Source organism: Peromyscus californicus, unplaced genomic scaffold, assembly GCF_007827085.1.
Source record: "Peromyscus californicus insignis strain IS unplaced genomic scaffold, ASM782708v3 Scaffold_9__1_contigs__length_137607984, whole genome shotgun sequence".
In the NCBI taxonomy this organism is placed as follows: domain Eukaryota; kingdom Metazoa; phylum Chordata; class Mammalia; order Rodentia; family Cricetidae; genus Peromyscus; species Peromyscus californicus.
Window position 1 is genome coordinate 93,798,453 of NW_026294617.1, and position 20,977 is coordinate 93,819,429.

At 42.0% G+C, this 20,977-nt stretch overlaps 2 protein-coding genes across 3 annotated transcripts in view; one reads left to right on the forward strand and one right to left on the reverse strand.

Annotated features, from left to right (window-relative positions):
• On the forward strand, positions 1 to 19,953 carry Lrrc39 (leucine rich repeat containing 39). Its single transcript, XM_052731377.1, has 8 exons — positions 1 to 947; positions 3,875 to 4,065; positions 8,858 to 8,963; positions 10,413 to 10,569; positions 12,201 to 12,337; positions 17,307 to 17,452; positions 18,169 to 18,321; positions 19,773 to 19,953. The coding sequence occupies exons 2-8, from the start codon at positions 3,926 to 3,928 to the stop codon at positions 19,951 to 19,953; spliced, it is 1,020 nt and encodes a 339-aa protein (XP_052587337.1). The 5' UTR covers positions 1 to 947; positions 3,875 to 3,925.
• Positions 19,511 to 20,977, reverse strand: part of Trmt13 (tRNA methyltransferase 13 homolog) — a 23,393-nt gene continuing 21,926 nt past the window's right edge. The window contains exons 12-13 of one of the 2 annotated variants that reach the window (XR_008216582.1): positions 20,857 to 20,947; positions 19,511 to 19,961 (exon numbers count right to left, since the gene is read on the reverse strand). The gene's annotated coding sequence lies outside the window, so the exon portion shown is untranslated. The remainder of the gene's footprint in view (positions 19,962 to 20,856; positions 20,948 to 20,977) is intronic. The other variant, XR_008216583.1, reaches the window with a different exon arrangement.

The window sequence follows — 20,977 nt, forward strand, 5'->3', positions numbered from 1 at the left end:
GCAAAAAACAAACACACAAAAAACAAAACAAAATTTAAAAACTAAATGTATACTTCTTAAGAACACGAAATTAAGTCCTGTCTATGACAGCTGAGAGATAAACACTGAAAGCTAGTTAAATTTGAAACTCCAGGCTTCAAATTACCTGAAAGGTAAGGGGATCAACATGACTTGACTCAGTCTCCCAAACTGAAGCGTGGGTGCAGCATATTGGGGTTCCTCGACATACCTTCCTTGTTCTTTTATCTGAAGCATTGGTGCCTTTAGTTCAACGTAGCGGCTTTGTTCTGTTGCACATCAATGTATTGTGAGGTTGCTTCGCTTCAAACGGATCCATTACATTCTATTGAATACATACAAGCTGTAAGTCATGAAAAGTGGGAAGACTTTTAGAAAGGGTGTTTTTCTAGTGCTTAGAAATAGTTCTCCCTCCATGGGGCTGGAGAGATGGTATAGTGGTTAAGAGCACTTGTTCTTCCTGCAGAAGATCCAGGGTCAATTCCCAGCATCCATATGGTGGCATACAACCATCCATAACTCCAGTTCCAGGGGGTCCAACACCTTCTTCCGGCCTGCAGGACACTGCACTCATGTGGTGCACAGCCATACATGTACACAAAACACCCAAACATAAAATTTTAAAATTAAATTTAAAAAAAAGAAATAGCTCTCCCTGAAAGTTTCCTAATGTTTCTACCACTGTCCACACACCACACTCACATACGTTATCAGTTGAACCTTTACACAGAAGCTCCACGTGATTCTTGCTATTCTCAGCCTTGTCCGTGGGCTAAAATTAGAACGAGGCTGACATTGCTTTTCACTTCGTTACAGCCCGACAGAGGATTTCAGTCATTTGGATCCACACTGGAAAGAAAATCACCTCGTGTTTCTAGCTGAAAATCAGGACCTCTGGGTATGTGTGTTGGCTGCAGCATCCCCCAACGGTGAGTGCTTTTCCAAAATAATTTTCCTCCGTTCCTTATGCATAAATGAATTGCCAACGATGACTTCACTGTGTGTGTATGTGCACCCATGTAGTACTGGACTTGAGTTTAACTTATGAGTCCTTTAGGGGATTGTCGTCACTCACATAATTGTCACTCTTTGGGACATAGGAGATAGGCTTCCCTGCAAGCAAGAATTTAAGATTGTATTTCCCTGGCTTTTTTTTTTTTTAACTTTGGGAAGCAGACTCCCATCGTGGTATCAGCATGCTTACCTCACTGCTAGGCTAAGTCCTTTTCCTCACAAAGCAGTTAGATGCACAGATGTGTTGTTATGAGCTTGTTTTCTGAATCTGTCATTTTAGGAAAACTAATATTAGAGATGAGTAGTATTTAATGTCAAACAATGAAATAAGTTAGCAAATGTGCGTTTATATATAATAAAACAATACATGTACGGAGACTGATGGATTCACAACACGCCCCCACGGTTGGGCATGTTTGCGCATACCTGGCGGACCTAGACACTTCCGCCTAGCCAGTTCCAGGTCAAAATAGCCATTTCCGGGTCAAGGCGTCTCATGTGACCAGGACCCCGTGGCTTTGCATGATTGCGTAAGAGTGTGCAACGCAACCATGTGATCTGTGCACATCCGTGGAATAGCTACATTGAACTGTGTATGCTTGCGCCACCCAGCCTTTATAAGCCGGCGCCATATTCCCGGCCTTCTCCTCTTTCTTCTTCCCCACACAAGTGTCTCTCCGCAGGCCTGAGCACTCATCTGTCTCTTTCATCTTAATAAAACTCTTGTTAGTGGATTCTGTCGTGTTTCGTGACATTTCCTCGCAGGGTAAGAGCGCCGCTAAATAACTAACAGAGACAGCGTGCATTCTTTAAATATTTTTATTTTATATTGTTGAAAGTATTTAGTACTCGCTTCAATTTTATTAACATCTGAGACAATAAATTATAGGTCACATGCCCAGGCAATTAGGTCACTAGTCCATGTTCTCTATGGTGTCTTCCCCCACCATCTCTCCCTTTCTTCTTTTATCCATCTGTCCTTTCCTTCCTTCCTTCTTTCTTATTTTGGCATGATGTTGTTATATATTCCAAGCTGGTCTCAAACTCACCATACTCCTGCCTCAGCCCACCAACAGACATGTACCATTATGCCTAACACCAAGGTTTATTTCCTGTAGAAAGATTTCACACTCAATTCCTGTCTGTGGGCTTCATGCATTCCTGAGAAATAGTACCCTATTAATCCTAGTAATTTTCTACATATTTCTAATGACATAGCAACCCTAATTTTTTTTCTTGTAACAGCTCTTTTCTGCTTCTTTTTCTGTCTACCCCCATGCACCTTGAGTAATTTTGATCCATGGAAAAGTAAATTTCCAGGAGGCATTCGTTATTTATTGTCATCATCATCATTATCATCATCATCATCATCATCATCATCATCATTGTCATCATCATCTTGATACTTTGGAAAGTCACTGTTGGGGACTTGTTCACATTGCATAGTGAAGGCCTAGTCTACCTGTTACTGAGAGGGGATGTGTACACCTTGTATATCACCTATGCTCTTCAGAGTAGTTACAGTCAATTCACATTCCCACCGACGCACAGCACTGAGGGAAATTCCTCACTCAAACTTGTACCGATACTGGGTAGAGTCAGTCGGTTACTATCAGCCATTCTGACAGGATGTGTGTAGACAGTTTATTTTGGTTTAATCTACAGACTCCTAAAGCTAAGTACAATTTATGATTTTTTTTGTCATTTGGATTTCCAGGGTTTTTTTCCCCATCTTATTATCCCTCTTTGATTGCTTTTTTTTCTTTCCTCTTTTAGTACATGTTAAGTGTGAGCACTGGGTTTCACCGCCACACGTTGATGCATACATGTAGCACACTCTGGGCACGGTTACACTTCTGTGGCCTTCTCTTGCTTCTGAACTTTCTATCTTCTCTGTGAGTCACTGTCTACTTCCTAATCGTTCTCCTACTCTTTCTCTTGAATTTTTAGAAAAGTTATTTATTTATTATATTATTTTTGAAACATATGTATGTGTACGTTTCTGTGAGATTGAATACCGTGTGTGTGCACGCCTTTGGAGGCCAGAAGATGGCATCAGACCCCCATGAACTGGAGTTACAGACAGTGGGGAGCCTCATGATGTTGGTGCTGAGAACCAAACGTCTGTCTTTGGGAAGAGGAGCAAATGCTCTTAATCATTGAGCTGTCTCTCTAGCCATCTTTAAAAAAAGTAGGTTTAATTAATCTCCTTGTGTGAAAGGCCTATGTGGTAGACACAGCTGGAGCCTGGACCCTCTGAAGGTTGTCAGGCTTGGGGGCAAGCACCTTTACATGCTGGGCCATCTTGAGGGCCCTAGACTTATGTACCCATTGTTTAATAACTTTCCCATTGTTGGATGCAAGTCTAGTTGTGGGTTTTCATCATTATGCATGACATGGTAGCAAAGCTCCTGCTCCTATCACGCAGGCTCTTCTAAGGTTTGCTTTCCTCATGGGAATGTCAAAGGCAACAAAAATCCTCACATCGTGTCTTACATGGGTTTGAAATAAGATACGGTGTGCAAACACGTGGAGAACAGCTGGGCACGCTGGCGTGCAAACACATGTAGAACAGCTGGGCACGCTGGTATGCACCTGTAGTGCCACCTATGTGGAAGCTGAAGTGAGAGGGCTGCTTCAGCCCAGGAGTCTGAGGCCAAACAGGCAGCACGGTGGGCCTTGTCTGAATAAACAGTGAGTGGAGAAATGAATGAGTGAATGGATAAATAATAAACAGAGTTTGGGGAAGATAGAGGTGCTCAACAAACATTGCCTCTCATGATTGTGGTGGTGCTTGTGAGTATTCTGAAACATGATGTTTCTTCCCCTCTCTCATACTTAGGTCTTTCCTGGGGTGGCCTGTGACTCAACTCTTCAGAACTTAAGGAAGTAGATGACTCGACTACAATGTGGAAAAATCATGACAGAAAATGCAGTTTGTCCTGGGGCCGTCAATGCTGTCAAGGAAGTCTGGGAAGAAAGAATAAAGAAACACAATGAAGATGTGAAGCGGGAGAAGGAATTTCAGCACAAGTATGCTATGACATTTTTTTCTTAGATTAGTAGAAACTTATAACTTCGTCATTATAAAAAGGTCACTTAGTAAGAGCTCTGCTGAATTTGATAGATTTTTATTTACTGAGAACTCAAAATAATCTTTTTTTTTCTAGTTTTTTTTTAAATTTATTTATTTATTATGTATACAGCAGTATGACTGCAGGCCAGAAGAGGGCACCAGGTCTCATTACAGATGGTTGTGAACCATCATGTGGTTGCTGGGAATTGAACTCAGGACCTCTGGAAGAGCAGTCAGTGCTCTTAACCTCTGAGCCATCTCTCCAGCCCCAAAATAATCTTCTTTAAGGCGCTTTATTTTTATTTTATGTATATGAGTGTTTGACTGCAGGTAGGTCTGTCGACCACATGTGTGCAGTACCCATGGAGACCAGAAAAGGGCACTGGATCCCTAGGAACTGAAGTTACTGACAGCTGTGAGTTGCCATGTGGGTGCTGGGAACTGAATCTGGATCCTCTGGAAGAACACGAAATGCTCTTAACTACTGAACCATTTCTCTAGCCCTCAAAATAGTCTTTAATTTTTTTCTTTTTTTATTATTTTATTATTTTGCATGCATGAGTGTTTTGCCTGCCTGTATGTCTGTATTCCTCTCCCATGAAGTGCCCTCAGAGGCCAGTAGAGGGTGTCAGATCCCTTGGGACTGGAATTACAGATGGTTTCCAGCTGTCTTGTGAGTGCTGAAGAGTCAAACCCTGGTCCTCTGGAAAAGCAGCCAGTGCGCTTAACCACTGAGCCATTGCTCCAGCCCTCTCAAACTCTTCTTAAAGGAAATAATTGACTCCGATGGACTATGTGTTGAGAGTAACAAAAGGATGTTTGTGTGTGGAAACGGAGCCCTGCTTAACACCCATAGAAGTGTGGCTTATATGACAGTCTAATTTTCAGGATTATATCCACTACAAACCTAGAGTGCACCTGACAGCAGAAGACGGACATATTCCCCAACCTATCTGAATGGCCAAGAGCTGTAGCCAGAGCCCCTCTGGATCACATGATTTCTTAATAGAGGAGGGCTGTATTTTAGTATTGGGCTCTCATTGCTTCTGAAATCTTGACATTTGGCCTACTTTCCTGATGGTTGCCTTCAACCTAATCTTGCAGGAATACCTCCTTTCTTTGTGAATACCAGCATGCCTCCCTGCAGTTCTCATTCATGAAGCAAATAGCAAATAGCTAATAGCTACTGTCAATTAAAAAAAAAAAATAAGAGGAAGTTCAACTCCAGCGGCTCCAACTGGGGGGAAGGCAATTGCAAAAGTGTCCGAAGCACAGACTCCACATTGTTAGACTCGGCGCCCGTTCACCTCCCTCTGCCAGTTCCCATGTGTGGTTTGGCCCTCAGGTTAGCTCCCTTTATATCCTAGGCTACTGTGTGTGTGTGTGTGTGTGTGTGTGTGTGTGTGTGTGTGTGTGTGTGTGTAAGAGAAAGAGAGAGAGAGAGAGAGAGAGAGAGAGAGAGAGAGAGAGAGAGAGAGAGAGAGAGAGAGAGAGAGACACTGGCCTTGGACTCACAGAGGTCCATCTGCTTCTGTCTCCTAAGTATTCAGATTATCTATCCAGGAAATAAATAGCTAGATCTCAAAAGCAAAACAAAACAAAACAACAACAACAAAAAGATGGCTCAGAGGTTAAGAGCACTGGCTGTTCTTCCAGAGGTCCTGAGTTCAATTCCCAGCAACCACATGGTGGCTCACAACCATCAATAATGAGATCTGGTGCCCTCTTTATTGCTGAAGGGATATATGCAAGCAGAAGCAGAACACTGTATACATAATAAATAAATAAATCTTTTTTAAAAAGAAAAGAAAACTACCTTCTATTAACCTTAAAAACAATTTCACTGAAAAACTACCTCCTAGCATTATAAAACTCGGTTTTGCCAGGTGTGGTGGCACAGGCCTGTAATCCGAACTGTTGGGAAGCTGAAGCAGGGGGACGATGAGTTTGAGACCAACAAACCCAGTGAGAAAGAACTGTGGAGAGTAGGGAGTCAGCCTGTGAAGCTGGGGCTATGCTATTCTGTTGGTTCATTAGAAAGCTACAATATGAGAGAGAACACGAGGAGAGGAGGGAGGGGAAACTGGGGTTGGTATGTAAAAATACATTTTTAAAAATTATAATAAGAAAAGAAAGTTATAATATGATGCCTCAGCAATTCTAAGAATATAGCCCTAGAAATAAAAATATACCACCTGTGAAAGGTCAAGTAGCAATTCATTTTAAAGATGTGTATGTGTGTGTGTGTTGTGTGTTTAGGTGTTCAGGTGGGTGTGTACATGGGCAAGTGTACATGTGAACATGCAAGTGGAGGCCAGAGGTGGATGTCAGCTCTCCTCCTCAGACACTCCCCACCTTATACATTTGCGTGTATGTGTGCATGTGTGTATGCATGTGAGTGTGAGCATGTAAATGCATGTACAGGTTAGTGCTGGGTGCCTTCCTCAGTTACTGTCCACATTATTATTATTCTTATTATTATTATCACAGGGTCTTTCACTGAACTTGTGACTCAGCTAGGCTGGGTGCCCAGTGAGCCCTGGGCGTTCTCTCATCATCCCATCTCCCCTCCTCTAGGGTTACAGATGTGTCATGGGCTCACACTGGTGCTGGAGATCTGGACTCGGGTCCCCATTTTACTACCTCAGCTGTCTCCATAGCTCCTGTTTCAAAAGGTCTTCAATAGGTGGAATGATGCTCCTAGGGTCAGGCGGCACTTGTTCTAAGAAGCCAAGTAAGAACAGGTTTAAGAACAGAAAAGGGAAATAACAGAACATGAGGCAGCTTGGTCATTCCAAAGTGACTTTTCTTATAAAACCAAGACAAGAAGACAGAACAATAAACATAAACAGCTGTGTCACATCAGACTACCTCACGCTGCCTTTAGGATTAAGTTAGGAGTACGTGTTAGGATTATGGCAGAGGGAAATTTATTACCAAACCAATTGGAACTATGTTGTCTTAGTCACTGTACTATTGCAGTGAAGAGACAACATGACCAAGACAACTCTTATAAGAGAAAGCATGTAATCGGAGCTTGCTTGTAGTTCCAGAGGTTTAGTCCATTATCATCATGGTGGGGAACAGTGTGCAGACAGGCATGGTACTGGAGAAGGAGCTGAGTGTACTACATCTGAATCTGCAGGCAGCAGGAAGAGAATGCCACACTGGGCCTGGCTTAAGCATCTGAAACCTCACAGCCCATCCCCAGTGACACACTTCCTCCAACAAGGCCACACTTAACCTTCTCAAGTAGTGCCAATCCCTGATGACTAATCATTCAAATATATGAGCTTACGGGGGCCCTTCTTATTCAGACCCCCACAGAACTTTATTTTGATTTTTAGTCTGATTTGTTGAGGTCCAGTGTAAGAGTTTGGTCCAAAAGAGTGGCCTTTTATAATTGTTACTTATCAGTTAACAAAGAGACATGTACACAAAGGTTCTTAGCAATGTGATACAGAAGAGCCAAGATATACAATTTTTAGCTGATGGATGACCAAATGAATGTGATAGATCCATACAGTAGCGCCATTCCACCATCAAAGGAAGTCACTGCTGATTTGTACTATACAATGTGGATGAACTTTGAATTGTGCTAAGGGGCCAGACACACTTATATATTGCCCTGTTTACATGAGACACAGAACAGGCAACTGTGTAAGTACAAAAAATAGTGATGATCAGGGAGGGAAGAGGGGACGAGGAATGTCTGCTAATGAGGATTGAAGGGGATTTTTTTTTTTTGTTTTTTGAGACAGGGTTTCTCCGTGTAGTTTTGGTGCCTGTCCTGGCTCTCGCTCTGTAGACCAGGCTGGCCTCAAACTCACAGAGATCCGCCTGACTCTGCCTCCTGAGTGCTGGGATTAAAGGCATGCGCCACCGCCACCCGGCTGAAGGGGTTTTTTGAGTGATAAAATATTTTGGAATTAGATAGTGGAGACAGTTGCTTGATGTTGTGGATTTACAGATAAAATCGTTGACTTGTATACTTGAAAAGGTTGAATTCTATGGCATGTGAATCATATCTCACTAATGCTATTAGAAGCAAAATATAGAGAGAATTGTGATACTTTTTAAAACCTTGGGACTGAGCTTAGTATGTGCAAGGTACTGTGCTAGCCCCAGCACCAAAACAAATAAACCAACCTTGAAGCAATAGTGTTAGTAAATCCAAGACACGGCTCACTCTCAAAGGCCAATACACGTGAGAAGAGCGCTAATGTGAAGAAATGCAGGGTTATTAAAGGGCCAGCACCTTCAGAAGATGGGAGGCTGTCGTAGCCTCAAAAAAGACCATCCTTAGCAGCTCAGAGACACAAAAGAGATTTTAGAAGATGGGGTGGTTTGAATGAGAATGACCCCCGTAGGCTCATATGTTCAAATGAGTGGTCCCCAGTTAATAGAACTGTTGGGGAAAAATTAGGAGCCATTGCCATGCCTGTCTGCTTCCTGCCATGATGAGCACTGAGCCAACGGGATTGGAAATCAGATGAAAGGTTGTTGCACGGGTTAGCATTGGCTCCGTGGTTATTTCTCGTTTTTTTTTTCTTTTATGCAAAATCACATTTAATTACATTGTTTCCCCCTTGTCTCTCTTCCCTTCAGCCCTTCCCATTCACCCTTTGCGCTCTCTCAGATTCATGCACGGTCTCTGTTTCTTTCACTCTGTGTATCAGTGGTTTGGGTGGACCTTTTGAACGCTGCTTTTGCCATTACCTATGAATAAAAATACGTCCTGTGTCCTAGGCTGGTGCGGATCTGGGAAGACCGGGTAAGCTTAACTAAGCTGAAAGAAAAGGTCACCAGGGAAGATGGGAGAGTCATTCTGAAGATAGAAAAAGAAGAGTGGAAGGTAAGAGCCCTAGAAGCAGTTCTTGATCACCCACACTCTGGACGGAGTGAAGGCCTGAGAGGATGGGGACCGTCTTTAAGACCAGGCGAGTCAGGAGTTCTGTTAATGGTACAGGTGAATTTGGGCAACATGAACAATGGAAAAGAAATGTAAATGCATGATGTCTTTTTTTTTTGCCCAAGAGTTTCTTTGCTCCCGCCCCACCTGAACTCAAATCCCTTGTGATATTTATTCTCTAGATCCTTCTAATAAGCCGATAGCCCATTGTGCTCTACAATAGTGATGACCAGGCTAACGCAAATCACGTAGCTAAACTAGCAGTTTAGACTTCAAAATGAAAGGGGGCATTTCTTGTTAGGTATCCCCCTGATCGATATTTTTCTCTCCCTCATATGGGTATGAACACACATGCACAGCTGTGCTCAATTACATCAGATAGACTAATTTTTACAAGGGTTTCCAACCCCTGGATCAGTGTTTGTTTTTTCATTCATGGAGGTATTGTTAGCTATGTGGTCACTTTCCTAGTTCATTTTTTTATTTGGCTTGAAAGGAAAAGGTATAGAGTTCAGAGTTAAAAAAAAAAAAACTTTGAAAAACCTCATAAAATAGATTGGAAGTGGTGGCACACACCTTTAATCCTAGCACTTGGGAGGCAGAGGCAGGTGGATCTCTCTGAGTTCAGGCCAGCCTGGTCTACATTGTGAGTTCTAGGACATCCAGGGCTCTGTAGAGAGACCCTCCTTCAAAACAAACAAATATCTAAAATACTTAATAAAAGAAGTGGAAGAGAAATTCAAACCACCAAAATGATTTTTTGGAATATTCTCATTTTCAATTATGTATGTGCTCTTGGATAGTCTAATAAGTACAACAGAATCATTCATTAGGACAGACATCTATGTGTGTCCATTACTGGCCAGAATATGATAGTTTTGTTTATTCTGCTATGGTTGAGACTTAAAGATTTAGCAATAATAACTTGTATAAAACTGAGAATAATTTTTTTTTTTTGGTTTCTCGAGACAGGGTTTCTCTGTGTAGCTTTGGAGCCTGTCCTGGAACTCACTCTGTAGCCCAGGCTGGCCTCGAACTCACAGAGATCCACCTGCCTCTGCCTTCTGAGTGCTGAGATTAAAGGCGTGTGCCACCACCGCCCAGCGAGAATAAATTTTTAACAATTAAAAAATAATAAAAGCCAAGGTTTGAGTAGTAGAAGTAGGCCAAAGTGCCTGGAAATGTCACCAATTAAGGGAAAAGTATCCTCAAGTGCTTCTACAAATCCCATCTCATCACAGCAGAGCAGAACAGTGCTGGAATAACCCAGGCCATGTCAGCACAGCAGAGCAGGACAGTGCTGGAATAACCCAGGCCATGTCATCACAGCAGAGCAGAACAGTGCTGGAATAACCCAGGCCATGTAATGATTGTACACACATTTTACTTTAGACTCTCCCTTCTTCTCTACTGAAACTGAGTCAGCTACAAGAATGGCAACTTCATAGGACGGGCTTGCTGAAAATCCCTGAATTCATTGGAAGATTCCAGAATCTCATTGTGCTAGACTTATCTCGAAACACAATTTCAGAGATCCCCCGAGGAATTGGTAAGGACTATTGCTTTTATTCCTGTGCTATTTTATCTACCTGAAAAATGGGCTTCTTTTTTCTTTCACTTCCCTCCCCCCTTAAAATACATAGAATAAAAATCTTATCACTGAAGCCTCAGAAAATTTTAAACATTTCATCTAACTTAATGCTTCAGGGGATTCAAACTTATACTGGGTGATAGATAACATTTCAGTTGATAAAAGCTTTTGGAAATATTCTGTATATTTTGAAAACATTGCTGGTTTAACTATTTATCTTAGAACACACTTGCGGCAATAAAGGGGGAAAAAGATTCATTAGACGGTGGGAAAGTGTTCCCAAATGAAAAATTGCTCAGGATGTAGTGTTCCGTTTGGGGGTTTGCGGTTGGAGATCAAACCCAGTAAAGGGGATTCCCGCACAGCGATGGCTCTCTCCCGGACCCCGGATTAGGTACAAACTACACCCAAACACCTGTTTTCACAGACAGATCCTTCATTAAGTGGGGACTCAGGCAGAAAACAGCAGCAAATGGACTTACAGGCATAATTTTTAAGAGAAAAAGGGGAGGTCTGTGTTTAGAATGGGCTAGGGTGTGGTGGGAGAGGGCTGAGGGAAAAGGGGAAGGGGGAGAGGGGAGGGGGGCAGGGGTGTTTGTCCTGGAGGGGCGAGGGGAAGGAGGCAGGGGTGCTTGTCCTGGAGGGGCGAGGGGAAGGAGGCAGGGGTGCTTGTCCTGGAGGGGCGAGGGGAGGGGGGGCAGGGGTGCTTGTCCTGGAGGTGCAAGGGGGGGGGGCAGGGGTTTTTGTCCTAGAGGGGTGAGGGGAATGGGGCAGGGGTGTTTGTCCTGGAGGGGCGAGGGAAGGGGGCAGGGGTGTTTGTCCTGAGAGACACAGGACTGCCTCTGGATTGAGAGGAGACAGACATGGCCCATAGGCAAATGGCGATTTGTAGAGGTAAAATGGGAAACCCCGTGTTAGGATGAGGTGTTTAATTTTAATTGGGCATGTTAGTTAGGTGAACCAAAGTGGTTTTTTTTTTTTTTTTTTTTTTGGTTTTTCAAGACAGGGTTTCTCTGTGTAGCTTTGCGCCTTTCCTGGAACTCACTTGGTAGCCCAGGCTGGCCTCGAACTCACAGAGATCCGCCTGGCTTCCCGAGTGCTGGGATTAAAGGCGCGCGCCACCACCGCCCGGCCAAAGTGGGTTTTTGATAGCTGGATTTCAGTAGTCAGCCTCGGGAAGAAGAAGTGGTCAAATAAGGGAGCAGGCCTTGCTGGCTAGTTTTAGGAATGTAATCTGACCGTTTTTAGCAAGGCAGAGGGAATGGGGAGAAGGACAAGGCCTGCCAGAGCCACAGAGTGGGCGAGTGTCCCATTACCCAGGGTCTGGTACAGGCTAGGAAGGGTCTATACCATCCATAGCCACCTTGATCAAGGATACGGAGTCTAGATAAAGCAGAATGAAAATACCACTGCCTTTCCTCCTACAACAGGATAAACATGCCCCTGGCTTAAAAATGAGAAAAGGGAAGAAGGGAATAACTGAATTTTCCAATATGCAAGTAATTTAAGTATGTAAGCAGAAAACACCAAGTCCACCTGCTTCCTATTGTGTATTGTTAGATTTATTGTTGTTGTTTTTAACTATGCAGGACTGCTCACTAGACTGCAGGAACTGATTCTTAGCTACAACAAAATCAAGACTGTCCCCAAAGAGCTGAGCAACTGTGCCAGCTTGGAGAAGCTGGAACTGGCTGTGAACAGAGATATATGCGACCTCCCTCCGGAGGTCAGAAGGTCTAAATGTCTGCTGTGTTGGCATCTACTAACAGTCTGCTTCTCGGGCATGTGATTGTTGTGGGGAAAACAGCAAACAAAAAGCTTGTGAAGCAGTGTTATGAATTTTATTTTAGGAAAGAAATACATAGTGAAAAGCACTTTCTACCAGAAGGCAAGTCTTCTCTTAGAACCAAGTCTACTTGGCATACAAGGCTCCTCTCTTGCTGGCACTGTTCTGCATTATTTCTGGACTGGGTTTCTGTCTGTGGAAAGAAGACAGAACTTTATTTAATTTAATATTCCCATAATAAGGAGAAGCCTGGGTTCCTGTAGTGGTTACTCATACATGCTTGATTATTTTGGCACTGCTAGGGATTGAACCCAGGGTCGCATGCATGCTGAGCAGACACTCTGCTACTGAGCTGTATCCCCAGCCCTTGAAGCTTTTTTGTCTGTCTGTCTGTCTGTTGTGAGGCATAGTCTCACAGTGTAGCGTGTTGTGACCTTTGAACTCCCTGTTTAGTCCAGACTGGCCTCAATCTCTCAATTCTCACTCCTTAGCTTTTTGAGTGCTGGGATTAGAGGTGTACGTGATGTCTGTGAATTAGAATCCACTTCATGCTTTTTTGAATGAAAATGCATGTAATTGTTATGAAGAACAATGAGAGACTAGAAAGTCTCTTTTCCTAGTTGATTTTTATAGCATGCTCACTCCTGAAGTGGGAAGTGTGCCTCATGCTGGCATCCTATGCTTTTCCAAGTAAAAAGTAAGCTAGCAGGTTGGAAAGGCTCCTGCCTTTGACTTAGTGTCTTGTCATTGGTTAAATTAAACTGACAAAGACATCTGTGTCACCTTTCAAACAAACTAATGCTCTTTGAATCAGCAAGAAATGTCTACACTTTTTCTGCCTTGAAAACACGACTTTATAAGACCAAAGGTAAGAAAACTAATAAAACAGAAGGTAGAATTTCATTTTCTTACTTATTTTTTGAGTGTATCAGACTTTTCTTTCCCAAACCACTGGGCATGTTACTAGTAATAGTCAACTCCTCCCAGTTTGCTCTTGCAAACATAGCATATGTGTTTCATCATGTTATAATATTTTAATGAAAACATGAGGGAAATGGTGATAGGAACAATTTATACATGTAGAAAGGCCAGTATGCATGTTTTCTAAAACATGTGATTTTGTTTCTAGGATAGACTCTGTCACTAACAAGCTATGTGAACTTGGACATGTCATTAACCATTCTCTTCACCTTAGATTCTCCAAAAGACAGGTCACTGTCGTGTGACAAGACTTTTCCTGGGGAGACACAACACACATGTCTACTCACCCCAGAAAGGGAGCCCATGACAGACCAAAATATAGATAACACCACAGTCCAACTTGGTGAACCATGAGTTTTATTGGGGTTCCTTACAGGAATATGGATGAAAAAGTTACTTACAGGAGCAAAAATGACTCTCAGACAGCTGCATCACCAAAGCCCACCCCAGCATGGGTGACAGCTCACAAAGCTGGGAACCTGGAGCACACTACATAGCCTGTAGGCCACTCTACAAGTTGGAGTGTCCTTTCCAAGTGACAAATTTAGTCCAAACCTCTTCCAGGCAGCTGGTCTGGTCTGAGTCTGCCCTTCCTTGCCTCTTGGCTTGTCTCTGAGTGACTCTCAGCAGTCTCTGTAGTTCACTCTGGGGAAGAAGGACCCTAGTGAAAATGGTCAGTTTCAGGTACTTCCTGGAGCTAATTAGAGTTATTTACCTGGTGGCTTACAGAGCTTCCCTGCAGGATGGAATGTTTCAATTTCAGAGGAAACTGCTACTAAAATATTAGAAATACTATTCCAAGATCTGACCCAAAGACCATTTAATGCCACAGTGTATCCTCTAAGTAGCTGTGTATCCTTGGACACACCTTCTAATATTGGATTTCTGTTTTCACATATAAGGCTGTCAGGCAGATTTATTATCTTTTCCATATTCTATAATGAAAAGAGTCTAGATAGTGTGCACTTGGGGGGCAGAGGCAGGTAGAGCTCTTTGAGTTCTCAGCTAGCCTGGTCTACATAGCAAGTTGCAGGCTAGCCAAGGCTATAGATTTCGAACATGCCTCAGAAAAAAACAAAACAACAACAAAAAGGATTTTAGTACTACTGAGGGATCAGCAACTGAAAATTTTTCTGTCAGACATTAAACACCTACTTCATTAGTATATGTACCTGTTAACACAAACACTTTTTTATACTCCACATTGAATCATCTGAAAATTTGAAAAGTCTGATAACAGTTTTCAGAAATGCGTTTTTTATTCATGGCTTGAATTAAAAAGCTGGAGAAACAGCATCGCCTACAAGATGGAATCATGCAGCTTCCTGTGTTTGTGTGCACATATGTGCACGTGTGTGTGTGTGTGTGTGTGTGTGTGTATGTAAGTATGTATGTATGTATGTATAGGCCAGATGTCCTCAGGTGTCTTTGCCAATCACGAGCCCCTTGGACCCTTCTGTTTCTGCTTCCCAGCACTGGGATTTCAGATGTGCTACACATACAGCTTTTTACTTAAGTGCTGAGAATCCAAACTCAGGTCCTAACGCTTACTCACTAAGCCATCTCCTCAGCTCCCTCATCCTGCTTTTTTGCACTGACTACAAAACACTGTATTTGTGTACTTCTTGGTGCAGATGGTACAGAAGGAATTCAAAATACAGAACCGCTGGGCGGTGGTGGCTCATACCTTTAATCCCAGCACTTGGGAGGCAGAAGCAGGGGGATCTCTGTGAGTCTGAGGCCAGCCTGGGCTACAGAGTGAGTTCCAGGAAAGGTGCAAAGCTACACAGAGAAAACCTGTCTTGAAAAACCAAAACCAAAAACAAACAAAACAAAACAAAACCCAAAATACAGAACCTTGGCAACCAAGTGGGTAGGCTGTTTAGTTTGTTTTGTAAATGTTAATTAAATTCTTATATCTTAAAACTTGCAGTAGGATAAAGAGGAAGGAATTTTGTGGCTTTAGGTCTATAGCAACTTGAGTTCATCAAGTTACATGAACTCTCTGAGTTATTTTATACATAAAACAGAAATAATGACACTGCCTTTGTGTGGTTGCTGTCATAATTATTCATTTATTTAAGTACAACTGTGGGCTAATCACATAATTAGTTTTCTCAAATAAAAGTGGAGAACAGCCTGGGGGGCGCTCACCAACCTAAGACAGAGCACCTGTGTGCCCTGGGCAGGCATCTCCATGACGGGTAAGGTGACCTGCTGACGTCCCACGCAACCTAAGTCAGAAGCTCATTTTTTAGTAAAAGGGGGACCTGTAGGGTCTTGGCCCCCGTTTTGGGTAACTGTTGCCTTGCTTGCTGACCTTGACCTTGATATCCTCCCTATGCTAATTCCCTGCTGGGTTCCACCCTCCTGAATGCTTAAGGGAAGTTCCTTGTCTGTATATCCTGCATAATGGGCATTAACAGCTTAGATGCAAGATTGTAAAACATCGGTAGTGAACTTCTGCCCTCTGGGGTTCTACCATTGTGCTGTAAGCCTGTATTTAAGACCTCCTCCCTCCTTCAGTAAATGGCATTTGGCATTAAAAAAATAAATAAAAAAGAAGTGGAGAACAGAAATAACTTAATAGATACTATTTTTTTTTTACCTGCATTGGTGTTTTGCCTATATGTATGTCTGTGTGTGGATGTCAGATGCCCTGGAACTGGAGTTACAGACAGTTGTGAGCTGCCATGTGGGTACTGGGAACTGAACCAGGGTCTTCTGGAAGAGCAGCTAGTGCTCTTAACTGCTGAGCCATCTCCAGCCCCAATAATAGATATTTTCAGATTGAAAAAAAAAAAAAAGGAGCTCTAAGCATTACCATGAATACATTTTAAAACTGAAGAGAGAATCCAGGCATGGTGGCATACACCTTTAACCCCAGTGCTCGGGAAAGCCAGTCCAATATAATCCTCAAATGTGAGAACCATAAAATAATACATTCCATGAAAAAAATATTCCTTAGAAAGGCAAATATTTCCATATAGTAACAAAATATAAAAGACGTGCATAGTCATGACAGATACGAAATTTGGGACAGGCACTAGCTCTGAGAAGCAGGGTGACAGGATTGCCACAGTAACACATTCTTCTTCAGCTGAGCACAGTGCTGTGTGGTATAAGATCCGCAGTCACTCATTGCACTTTAAACCAGAATTATTATGGAGTGAGCTCGATGTTTGAGACAGTGAATGTGAGTAAGTCAGTAAGGCAACTGTTATGTCATGAAGAGCAAGTTTTCCCTTATAATTCTCAGTTGCTGGCTGAAAATAAACATGAGAAATATGAGAAATGCTTCCTGAGGTGGAGGATGCTTTTGCCACACAGGTCCTATTAACCCTGGAACTTGGTTATCTTGGAAGACAAATTGTTTTTGAATAAAAGATTTTCATTTCATTTTACTGGGAGCCCAGACTACCCAGGGTGTTTTTGTTGTTGCTGTTTGAGACAGGGTCTATTGTGTAGCTACGGCTATCTTGGAACACACTGTGTAGCTATGGCTGTCTTGGAACACAATGTCTTGGAACACACAATGGCCTTGAACTCAAGAGAAATCCGCTGCCTTTGGCTCTAGTGCTGGGATTGAAGGCATGTACCACCACATCTGCCTTTTTTTTTTTTTTTTTTTTTTTTTTTTGAGGAAGTGTCTTTGTAGTCTAGGCTGCCCTCAGTCTCTGGGATTATAGGCATGTACCACCATGCCCAGCTTCCATTATCCTTATATTTTATTTATTGTGGATGCCTGTGTCTAAGCAAAGCTCAAGTGTAATGCCAGAAGTTATTCAGTTTTATGTGTCATTTGTGGACTGCTAGTTATATAAAGCTCGTGCAATATGAACTTTTTATGTGAAATAGTTTACCAGTGTGAGTCTTCTAGTACTGTACATTGTGGACAACTATTTAAAAAGCCCACTTTCCTTTTTAGCTCAGCAAGCTGTTAAAACTCACCCACCTTGATCTGAGTATGAACCACTTCACTACAATCCCTCTTGCTGTGTTGAACATGCCTGCCCTTGAGTGGCTGGATATGGGAAGCAACAGCCTTCAACAACTTCCTGACAGTCTAGAAAGGTAAAATTGATGCTACCGGCAATTCAAAGCCACCTATGAAAAAATCAGAAACAATATACCCAACAACTAAGAGCCCATAATAATCACAAAAGACCCAATTAGTTTAAAATTTATTCTTTCAGGGAGTTATTTCCACTTATTCCAAATATGTAAGAGGATTTAGGGAAGGGAAAACTAATTGCTTTCAAGACATTACCAAGAACATGCCACAGTAATCACACCGCTTAGTGCATGCCAGGCACTTCTGTGTACGCTACTAAAGGATGAGGGAACCGATGCTGAGATGTTTGTCACTTAGGCCCAAGGCTCAGTGAGCGACATTAATTGGATTTGAACCTAGGAATCTTGACCCGAGTCCATACTGCCTTGACCAGAATCAAATCAATTCCTGATTTTTAAGATTCATATTATGTGACGTTACAGCTGTTCATTTAGAAAACTATGAAAAATATGCAGTGTAAATGTTTTCATTTCTGCCACTGCATGAAAGCTAGTCTAGTCTTTAATCAATTCCCTGATGTAGTTTCCCTGGCAACATCAGGTAATGAGAAAGAATGAAGTCTGTCAAACCAATAACTACATTTTTATTAAATGTTAAATAATTAATAACTAAATTATTAAATTAATTTAAAAAATTGAATGTTAAATGTTATGATACAATGAGGCCAGCTTTTCATATTCAAGGTGACTACTGATTGCAGCATTTTGTTTTCCAGAATGCAAAGTTTACATACATTGTGGCTACAGAGGAATGAAATAACATGCCTGCCAGAAACAATCAGAAATATGAAAAACTTGGGGACTCTTGTTCTCAGCAACAATAAACTGCAAGATATTCCAGGCTGCATGGAAGAAATGACGAATCTGAGGTAAGGGTGTGGTTACAGCATGGCACACTTACTCCTGGGAGCAGAAGTAGGACTACAGACCCTGACCGACACATTTGGGTTGTGATTTATATGACTGCATATTTGTGCATTTAAATTTTCCTTTTGTGTCTGGGTGTTTTACCTGCACACTGCTTGTGTGCCAGGTGCCCATGGAGGCCAGAGGAGAGCACTGGATCTCTTGGAACTGGAGTCACAGAGGGTTGGGCTGCCATGTGGGTGCCGGGAATTGAACTTAGGTCCTCTGTAAGAGCAGCCAGTGCTCTTAACTATTGAGCTATTTCTCCAGCTTGAGTGTATATATTTTAAACATATATTCCAATGTGATTCATTTTTGACCAATTTTACCCTGAAACATGGAATATCATACCATGTATTTAGACTTTAAAATTCTCTCAGCAGTGTTTTGTATTTTTCAGTCTGCAGGCTTTGCACATGTTTAAACTCCATGAATATTTCATGTCTTGTGTTATTATATACAGTCTTAAGTCCATTGTCTATGTCTTCATTCTTCATTATATTGCTCATCTCACTGGATAAAAATCCAATTGACTTTGTATATTAACATTATGTTTCGGGAATCACCCAGTCCAAGGATCTTTTTTTTTTTTTTTTTTTTTTTTTGCCCTTCAGGATTTTCTATGAATGCAATAACTTTCACTGTGAATAAAGTCAATTTATTCCTTCATTCGAAAAAAAAAAAACATATATTCCAATGCTTTAAAAATTTCATGAGTGTGACTCACGGAACACCAATCTAGCTTATTCAAGAAATAATTCTTGAAACTAAAATGGTACTGGGATTTATCAGTTTAAAGAATGGTCTTTTGTTGGTGACAATATCATGAAAATTCTCTTTATACTGCTAACCAACGCTTTGCAATACAAAAATCAAAAGAATAAAATAGTGACCAGTTTCCTTCTGAATAACTACAAATAGGCACAGGTAACTGTATTAGCCTATAGAAAGCAGACCTTTTTTTTTTGCTACTTATTAGAACATGAATAAAATTCTCTCCAAAATGTAATTTTCTGATGGCATGAGGCAATGGATACCCAAATTGAGAACCTCCACAACAAAGACCATTCATACATTGACCTATCCAGCAACTTAGCTTTGTACTTGATGATTAAGGCATCGATCCATAAAAACAGGCACAAACTATATTCACAGCATTAGTCATAGATTTATGATACAACTTGCTCTCATCACATTAAATACATGTTATGAACTAATAGTTCTCTTTGTAAGCTTTGGGGTGAAACACTGTCTCTTCTTGGGGTATATTAGATATACCCAGCAAGATAATCAGATATTGAAAACAGTTGAAAATAGTAACTCTATAGACTGTCTCTTGATCTTTTCCCAGGGAAATAAATGTACACGCACTTCTGTGGTACCTATAAAATACTGTTTTCTGGTCAAATGCTAGGTTTGTCAACTTCCGAGACAACCCACTGAGACTGGAAGTGACGCTTCCTCCCAGTGACTACACAGAAGGAGAGGAGGAACAGGAGCTGTTTGGGCTTCAGTTCATGCATGCATATATCCAAGAGTCACGGCGAACAGGTATGAGATTTATGTATTGTGGGAGGCCAGCTTCCACCTCTTAAAACAGTTCCTATGAGGAGGAGAGAGGGATAAGAAACTTTTAGATAGAAAGATATCGAAGAGGAGAAAGACAGAAATACAGGATAGCTTCGGGAGGACCTGCATCAAAACCCAACGGCCCCTTCTGTCTCTTCAAAAGGGCTTTTTATAACAATGCCAAGGGGCGGGGCAAAAGACCTCCCCCTTGCTAGATCAAAGCACACTGCACAACCAACCCTTCCAAACACCTGGTAACCACACCCGTGGTCAAATCATCCCTTTATGCAGCCCTGCTGGGTAAAGCAAGCTCAGATTCTCTGACCTTGAGTAATTTGGGCCTTGACAATATACAACACAGAGCTGGGTGGTGGTGGCACACACCTTGAATCCTAGTACCCGGGAGGCAGAGCCAGGTGGATCTCTGTGAGTTCGAGGCCAGCCTGGTCTACAGAGTGAGTTCCAGGACAGGCTCCAAAGCTACACAGAGAAACCTTGTCTCGAAAAATAAAATATATATACAACACAGATTAAATATTTTTGGAAGAGAATGTGTATACAATTAAGTTCTATCTTTCCATTAATTCTTTTATGGATTTCTCATTCTATCTTGTCTTTTCCATCAAATTGGCCAACACTTAAGAGGGGAAAATGAGTTTTGGCTCTGGTCATAATTTTGGTAACTACTAGGAGAGAAGCTGTAAAGATAGTCTTTCAAATGGAATCAAGGAAATACCTCCTTAGCTGCACTCGCTGCATAATCAAGTGAAGGAAACCGTACTTCTCCTTGTTTCCCTCTGTAAACATGATTCTCCAGTGCTGGGGCTCAAATCCACAGCTACAGCCCTGGCCTAGATTTTAATTCATTGATTTTATGTGTGTGGGCGCTTTGCCTGCATGCATGTCCGTGCAGCATGTGCATGCAGTACCTGCAGAATCCAGAAGAGGGCATCAGATGCCTTGGAACTGGAGTTAGAGAGTTGTGAGCTGCCATATGGGTGCAGGGAATTTAACTAGGTCCTGTGGAGAAGCAACCAGTGCTCTTAACCA

Bases quoted from the DNA above. Each gene is read 5' to 3' on its own strand.
- Lrrc39 (XM_052731377.1), top strand. From the start codon at position 3,926: ATGACTCGACTACAATGTGGAAAAATCATGACAGAAAATGCAGTTTGT. The intron at 4,066-8,857 runs GTATGCTATGAC...CCTGTGTCCTAG, and splicing joins GAGAAGGAATTTCAGCACAA to GCTGGTGCGGATCTGGGAAG. The intron at 8,964-10,412 runs GTAAGAGCCCTA...ATTTTACTTTAG, and splicing joins TAGAAAAAGAAGAGTGGAAG to ACTCTCCCTTCTTCTCTACT.